General features: G+C 37.6%; 1 protein-coding gene across 2 annotated transcripts in view; it reads left to right on the top strand.

The window, feature by feature from the left end:
* The window catches only part of LOC108570704 (ecotropic viral integration site 5 ortholog), a 23102-nt gene that overhangs the window by 10255 nt on the left and 4296 nt on the right, over positions 1 to 8551 (top strand). The window contains exons 1-8 of one of the 2 annotated variants that reach the window (XM_017932601.1): positions 706 to 797; positions 1634 to 1870; positions 4316 to 4579; positions 4739 to 5003; positions 5143 to 5505; positions 5721 to 6398; positions 6520 to 7002; positions 7083 to 7181. In XM_017932601.1, coding sequence (XP_017788090.1) covers positions 733 to 797; positions 1634 to 1870; positions 4316 to 4579; positions 4739 to 5003; positions 5143 to 5505; positions 5721 to 6398; positions 6520 to 7002; positions 7083 to 7181 — 2454 coding nt within the window. In that variant the 5' untranslated portion in view covers positions 706 to 732. Of the gene's footprint in view, positions 1 to 705; positions 798 to 1633; positions 1871 to 4315; positions 4580 to 4738; positions 5004 to 5142; positions 5506 to 5720; positions 6399 to 6519; positions 7003 to 7082; positions 7182 to 8551 lie in introns of those variants that run through there. The other variant, XR_001891367.1, reaches the window with a different exon arrangement.

The following is an 8551-nucleotide window of genomic DNA, read 5'->3' on the forward strand; positions in this document are numbered from 1 at the left end:
TTTAACATATAAAAAAATAGAAAATTACAAATTTAGAAAAATTAGAAAATTGATAATTTCAGAAAATAATTTTGCCGAATTTCAAATTCAATATTGAGTTCTCTTCGACGCCACTTTGTCTCTGTTTTATTCTTCATCATCGTCCTAGTTATTTAACATAAAAAAAAAATAGAAAATTACAAATTTAGAAAAATTAGAAAATTGATAATTTCAGAAAATAATTTTGCCGAATTTCAAATTCAATATTGAGTACTCTTCGATGCTACTTTGTCTGTATTAATCTTCGTCATCGTCACAATTATTTGAATATCCAAAGAAATAGAAAATTACAAAATTGCAAAATTTATGTTGGAAAAGTTAGAAAATTGTTAATCTCAGAAAATGATTCTACCGAATATCAAACTCAATTGAACTCCCTGCAACGCTACTTCGTCTCCATTAAACTTCGTCATCGTGCTAATCATTTCAGCGTAATAATCCAGCTGTACCCTGAACCGGCGAAATATTCCCAAAAAGAAAAAGAAAGTAAAGAAAAACGATGCCTCTGATCGTCGAACGTGAACGTGCACCGCGGAAAATCGCTGGAAAATCGTGGCCCGCGACGAGCGCTTCGTGGAAAGATCGAAAGTAATTCACCGGGTGTCCGTCGAGGTCTCGGTTGGATTGGACTTGGAGTGTAATATTTTCCACCGATCGAAAGTCTGCGTGCGTTGAAGAAGTGAAAATTTCTCGATGGTTCTTCGTGGTTTGCTGGCACCAGCGGCGGCGCGATGGACACGAAATAAAACGTCGAAAAGGTAGAATGAACACGTTAATTGAGGTTTAACGAACGTCGGAGCCAACAGTTTCAGACAGAATGAGAAACGAAGGAGAGAGAAAGGGACCGCCAGAGAGTTTGTCTGTAATGAACGTTCTTCTATTCGAACCTTCCCCGTGGAAATTCGCGGCTGGTTTCGAAAACCACGCGAGTTTTTTCGACGCTTTAATTAGGGGGATTCTCGATCCGTGGAGGATCTCCCCACTCGTCCATCACTTCAACCTATTAATTTCCCGTGAACGATACGACGAACCGTGGATTCGTTAATGAAATTTTCCTTAATTACAATTCCTCTTTCACAAAAAAAAAAAAAAAAGGAAAAATGTGAGAGGAGACTCGACGCATCTTATCGATGATCTCTCCAACTGCATAGAGAAATAATTCAATCGAAATAGAAAATGATCGTTATTTATAACTGTACACTTTCGTTTTTCCAATTGTGACTCTCACTCGCAATTAATCTCATCCATTCTCCCTCCATTTTCTATGAATGAAAAAGTAGAAAAAGTGGCAACAATTCTTAAAGCAGAGAAACAGAAATAGATACTTCCGGTGTGTTGAATGTCTTTTTTTCTCAATATTTTCTCACCTTTTGTGTTGTATAAGATTTCTAAGATTTCAATCTTAGTTCGCCCATCACTCGGGAAGCTTTGATGTATATTATTCGATAAAAGGACACCACTTATGTCAGCTCCTCCGACTAGGAAGTCTTGAACATGTAGTAGCGGCGGTGTAGGTTGTGAAAGGCTAATGTAATCTCTGTTACGTCACCCCTCCACTGAGCAAGTGAACTGAAACGAATGATGATTTTTGCAGGGGTCAAGAGAAGCAGCAGGCAGCCGGACAATTAGGATTATCACGTTATGGACCGCAGGTGATGAGCGTGTTGTGTTTATGCACCACGGTACACCAGACCGGTCAGAACAACAATCAGTCGAGCAAGATACTTCCGAGCACGCCGCCAATTTCATCTGAAGAAGAGAGGATAAACTCGTCGAAGGAAATACCCACCGACGAGCTGGCTCTATTAGCTAAGCTGGAGGAAGCCAATAGGTGAATTGTCACAGTGTAACATTTCACCCTGTCGTCGAATGCATGCGCCAAGCGAATAAAACAACAGTGCTTTAGATATACATATATATACATATTTATGTATTATTTCATTACGCCGCTTTTATTATATACGTTCAATGATGTATGTTAAGTAGGGTGATTCATGATAACTACAGGATCACGGCTATTTGTGAATGAGAAAAAGGAACGATTTGCAATTGTAATTAGGATAGATTATACGTGAACGATGGAGAGAATTAGCGGGGCGGTGTAACGTTGCAATGCTGGTATCAATTTCTGTGAAACTTTGTGTGATAGATAGGGAATTGTACAGTTTTATCTTGTGAACAGAGATATGAGTTGGCAGAATGTTTTGTAAAAGTTTCTGTAAGATTGGTATTGAGCTATCGCGTTACCACTAGAGGAATTGTAAATAGTTGGATACTCGGATGAACTAGTGCGTGAAGCATGATTTTTACTGCTAAATATTTCATAAAATCAAAAAAGGAAAAATGTGAGAGGAGACTCGACGCATCTTATCGATGATCTCTCCAACTGCATAGAGAAATAATTCAATCGAAATAGAAAATGATCGTTATTTATAACTGTACACTTTCGTTTTTCCAATTGTGACTCTCACTCGCAATTAATCTCATCCATTCTCCCTCCATTTTCTATGAATGAAAAAGTAGAAAAAGTGGCAACAATTCTTAAAGCAGAGAAACAGAAATAGATACTTCCGGTGTGTTGAATGTCTTTTTTTCTCAATATTTTCTCACCTTTTGTGTTGTATAAGATTTCTAAGATTTCAATCTTAGTTCGCCCATCACTCGGGAAGCTTTGATGTATATTATTCGATAAAAGGACACCACTTATGTCAGCTCCTCCGACTAGGAAGTCTTGAACATGTAGTAGCGGCGGTGTAGGTTGTGAAAGGCTAATGTAATCTCTGTTACGTCACCCCTCCACTGAGCAAGTGAACTGAAACGAATGATGATTTTTGCAGGGGTCAAGAGAAGCAGCAGGCAGCCGGACAATTAGGATTATCACGTTATGGACCGCAGGTGATGAGCGTGTTGTGTTTATGCACCACGGTACACCAGACCGGTCAGAACAACAATCAGTCGAGCAAGATACTTCCGAGCACGCCGCCAATTTCATCTGAAGAAGAGAGGATAAACTCGTCGAAGGAAATACCCACCGACGAGCTGGCTCTATTAGCTAAGCTGGAGGAAGCCAATAGGTGAATTGTCACAGTGTAACATTTCACCCTGTCGTCGAATGCATGCGCCAAGCGAATAAAACAACAGTGCTTTAGATATACATATATATACATATTTATGTATTATTTCATTACGCCGCTTTTATTATATACGTTCAATGATGTATGTTAAGTAGGGTGATTCATGATAACTACAGGATCACGGCTATTTGTGAATGAGAAAAAGGAACGATTTGCAATTGTAATTAGGATAGATTATACGTGAACGATGGAGAGAATTAGCGGGGCGGTGTAACGTTGCAATGCTGGTATCAATTTCTGTGAAACTTTGTGTGATAGATAGGGAATTGTACAGTTTTATCTTGTGAACAGAGATATGAGTTGGCAGAATGTTTTGTAAAAGTTTCTGTAAGATTGGTATTGAGCTATCGCGTTACCACTAGAGGAATTGTAAATAGTTGGATACTCGGATGAACTAGTGCGTGAAGCATGATTTTTACTGCTAAATATTTCATAAAATCGTAAGATATATGAGGATTTCATAATATTAGGCTTTTTTCTTCTTCTGTAGATCTTTTTAGTTACCTAGGAGGTTTCGTTGAAATTGATCAAATATCGAGGTACCTTCTTCTCATTCTTGATAATTTAGTTCACCCTATTTTGAAAGATAGGAGATCCTGTAATTATCCTGGATAGTATGTTCTCGTATTGAACTGGCAGTCTTTGCTTAATTACATGTATTTACGTTTTGTGTCTTAAAGTTAAGTGATACATAAGCACACATCTGTGAGGAACAATATATACTCTTGCATTAATTAGTGTAGTAATTGTAATTCTTGGGTTGTAACATATGAACATGGTTTTCTAAGGAATCATATTGTTACTAACTTAGAGTTTCTGAAAGTAATGAAAAAAACAAACGACTGGCATTTGTTAGTAAAAAAAGAATTCTGTTACGTTGCGACTCTGCTCGACCTAGAAAATGAAATAATAACCTCAAGCGTAATATTGTGTCAAACTTATCAGCTATCAATTGATAAAAAGTCTTTTAATTTGTTTAGTTTTCTAAGAAGCAAACAGAAAAACGATGTACTTCTATTATGTTTGTACAATCAAATATCTCATATGTTACCACTCAACTATCTTTTTCTTCTTTTTTTTTTCTTAAACGCGACTCTGTATTAAGCTGAAGTGCGTATCTTAAGAGTTTGATATAATAACAGGCTTATCGAATCGGATGCAAAGTCGTTGAACTCGCTCCAAAGCAATCACAGTAGGAAAGGTTCCGACACATCGCAGGTGTCGGTGGCGTCGGGGGGCAGCGGAGGAAACGGCGATGCTGCACCCCGACGCCACAACTCAGCTGATGGTGAAGAAAATACGTGGACCCTATGGGGTCATATCGTCGCTGATTGGGATTTTCATTGGAAGAAGAGGAAAGAGTTCGTCAAAGAATTAGTACGTCAAGGAATACCTCATCATTTTAGGTAATCAACATTACAAAGAAAATCATTCTAGAAGAATCATAAAATTCATCAGATTCATCAGTCATTTTAGATTATGTAAAAAAGTCTTTCTATAAACATACATATGAAAAAAAAAGAATAAAAAAGAAAAAGAAAACTGATTCGTGTTCATCATTGCAGAGGTATTGTTTGGCAACTACTAAGTGGTGCTCATGACTCTCCTGTGAAAAAGCAATTCGCTGAGTATATCAAGGCCACGTCCGCATGTGAAAGGATAATCAGGAGGGATATAGCCAGAACGTATCCTGAGCATGATTTCTTTAAGGAGAAAGACGGTCTTGGCCAGGAGAGTCTGTTTAACGTTATGAAAGCGTATAGTCTTCATGATCGTGAAGTGGGATACTGTCAAGGTTCGGGATTTATTGTAGGATTACTCCTTATGCAGGTACACTTTAATGTTTGAGAGGGGTTAGAGGGGAAAAAAATTAGAGAATAAAATTGATAAAGAAAATAGAAAACGTGGGATGAGTTTTACCGTTCACAGTCGATCAGAAATAAATAGGTATATCAATTTGTTGTTACAGCAAATGCCAGAGGAAGAAGCTTTCGCTGTACTGGTAGCGCTTATGCAAGAGTATCGTTTGCGAGACATGTTCAAGCCGAGTATGGCTGAATTAGGGGTGTGCATGTATCAGCTAGAACATTTAGTTGCTGACACGCATCCCGAGTTACACGCTCATTTTACGGCTCAAGGTTTTCACACCTCGATGTACGCATCGTCTTGGTTTCTTACGCTTTTCACCACAGCGCTCAGCCTACCGCTGGCCTGCCGCATTTTTGACGTATTTCTGTCCGAAGGCATGGAAATTATTTTCAAAGTTGCGCTGGCCATGTTGCATTTAGGCAAGGAAGATTTGTTAAGCTTGGACATGGAGGGCATGTTGAAGGTAATTCTTATAATCAGAATTCTACGTCTTGTCTACAGATAAGAACCTTGTAAAGGAAAAGAAAAGAAAAAAGAATAAACCTTATATTGTACATGTTTGTAGAAGAGAAACGGAGCATTGCAAACTTGACCATTTAAGAAACAATGTTTTTCCCCCACATACACGTGGATCTACGTTTGCTTCTTGTTAATATTTACCAGTTGTTTCGCGTGTAGTTCTTCCAGAAACAGCTACCTGGAAGAGCCGAGAAAGATCCCGATGGTCTCATGTGTCTTTCCTATGGTATGAAAATAAATCCGAAGAGAATGAAGAAGCTAGAGAAAGATTATACCGTGTTGAAAATGAAAGAGCAAGAGGAAATGGTCGAGCTGCGTAGGCTTAGGGCCGAGAATAGGTTACTTAGGCAAAGAACAGAACTCTTGGAAGCTGAGTCCGCGGAATTGGCGGATAGATTAGTCAGAGGTCAAGTTTCCCGCGCGGAAGAGGAGGAAACCGCGTTCGTTGTACAAAGGGAATTAGCAGCACTTCGACACACGCATCTCGAGACCAGTCACCAGCTGGAGCAAGCTCACGAGGAATTGAGATCTTTGTCCGTTCTGTTAGAAGAGAATGTGACATCGAAGCAGTCCTCTCTAGATGAAATTTTACTGAAGCAGGAAGCGTTGTCGCAGAAAGAGGAGATGATACAATGCTTGCAAGAGGAATTGGTAAGGGTTCGGTTGCACGAGGCGGAAAACGATGCAACGATAAGAGAACTCAGGGCAAGAATACAAGAGCTGGAGCAAGATAAAAAGACGCTGCGTGAATCGACGCCAGATAATTCAGTTGCTCACTTGCAAGAAGAACTGATCGCTGTGAAACTACGAGAAGCAGAGGCTAATCTTTCATTGAAGGTAATTTGTTTTTCACATCTCCGTCGATTCTAGTGTTTAGAAAGAATCGTTTAAGATTTTCTGAAGGTTAATGCGTATGTGTGTGCTTCATAAAGTTATCATAACGTAAGAAATTTATTAGGATCTTCGGCAAAGAGTGGTGGAATTGAGCAGTACCTGGCAAAGGCATCTGCAAGAACATCGTTCCGCTCAGAATCAACCTGCGAGCGATTCTACGCCGAAGAAACTTCTCTTCTGGGAGAACAGGGGTCACGAGGTGCAAAAGTTCGAGGAAGATTTGATGACAACTAGGATTCGTGAAATGGAAGCTTTAACGGAAGTGAAGGAGCTTAGACTTAAGGTCATGGAGCTTGAAACTCAAGTCCAGGTCGCCACGAATCAACTTCGTCGGCAAGACGAAGGTGGGAAGTTACTTGAGGAGGACCTGGAAACTGCTTTAGCTAGGGAAAAGGAACTTACTGCCAAACTACGGGAGCAACAACATAAGTATTCCGACTTGGAGTCGAAGATGAAAGACGAGGCCATGATGGCTAGGATACGCGATGCAGAGCATGCGCAGCAAGTGGCAGAACTCACCCAGAAAATATCTCTTCTTGAATTAAAAGTACTACTCTTTTCGAATATTACGATATAATTATTTGTATAAAGTTATGGAAAATTTTTATTGTTTTTACTTCTTTTTAGAATGAAGAGATGCATGCGGAAGGTGAGCTTAGGAATAATTTAGATGACAGTGAGAGAGTAAGAGAATTACAGGATAAAGTTGCAGAATTGAAAGCTGAGGTATGTGCAAGTTCTTTAATTTACTTGTACTGCATTAATGAAAGCATCGATCTAAAGGATTGCAGTAAGGGGTGAATGAAAGGAACGTTGATAAAAAGTAAATAAATTTTTACTCTTTCGTGAAAAGAAAATAACAACGATAAGATTTAAATTTATCTTTAGTTTTATATTCTTGCATGTACCAATTAATCATTTACCTAGGGTACTTTTTTCTCAGAAATGAAATTATTTTGAAGACTATGAGACCGATAATATGTACAAGCATATTTAAAAAGTATATTTCATTTCAGTATTGAGAATATAGCTAAGAATGCTTTCAATTATGCACAAGTGTAATTATTATGATACATGTTTATGATCGTCGATAAGTCTGTTAAATCTCCTCAGCGAAAGTTGAAAGTCATTTCGTTGTTTGATGTATTAACTACAGTGTAAGTTCGAAAGTATTTACGGTAGAAGTAATGGCGGTAGATCATCAAGATGTAGAATTATGATCATTATACAGTAGCTTAAAATCCGATTTTTATACAATTTTGCTACTAGGCTGCAAGTTAGTATATCTCAGAGCTTGTAGAGTTACTTACGTAATTATCGAGAGTTATCGTATATTTGGGAATAGAAGTAACTCCAGTTGAAAGCCCGTTACAAGATCTTGATTTATTGTTTCAGTTCCTCCATATTCATACAACTTATAGACATGGAACAACATAAATTTTATACAATCATCGTGATCATTGACACATTCGAAGTTTTATTATTTTAAAGCATTTTCAATATTTTTATGTGATAAAATGATAAGTTACAATTTCAGAGAAATATTTTATTTTGCATTTTCGTTTTCAGAGTGATAGTCAAATTTTGTCATTAATGTTCATACAATTTATTGTATGACATTTTTTAATTGCTACGTTTTCATCTGTGATAACGCACATTTTTTTCTGACACCATTTTGTGAACTCTTCGTGTTTTTTACACTCACATATCTCTCATCTCGAAAATCATATATTACTGGGGATTTAACACTGTTGTTGCTCTGTTTTATTGCACTATTAATACACATATCGCAAAAGATTAAGTTCTCGATGTATTATTAACAATTTTTTTAACTAACTGTTCTAAAATCTTCTAACAAGGAGAATATACATATATACCTATATAAAAAGAACAATTGTATATAATTCGAACATATTTGTTGGGTGCACAAAATCGCAACTATGGTGAAAATATGTAAAATAAGCAAAAATGTAATTTATGCTTTTATTATTGTGATTCACAAAATTATGCACAGATTGCACCTCTTACTGCAATGTAATGCTAATTGTCACGCTGATAAATAATTTTTTTTCTCTTGTGAAATCGTATGCAAAAAA

Source organism: Habropoda laboriosa, unplaced genomic scaffold (assembly GCF_001263275.1).
Source record: "Habropoda laboriosa isolate 0110345459 unplaced genomic scaffold, ASM126327v1 scaffold87, whole genome shotgun sequence".
NCBI lineage: Eukaryota > Metazoa > Arthropoda > Insecta > Hymenoptera > Apidae > Habropoda > Habropoda laboriosa.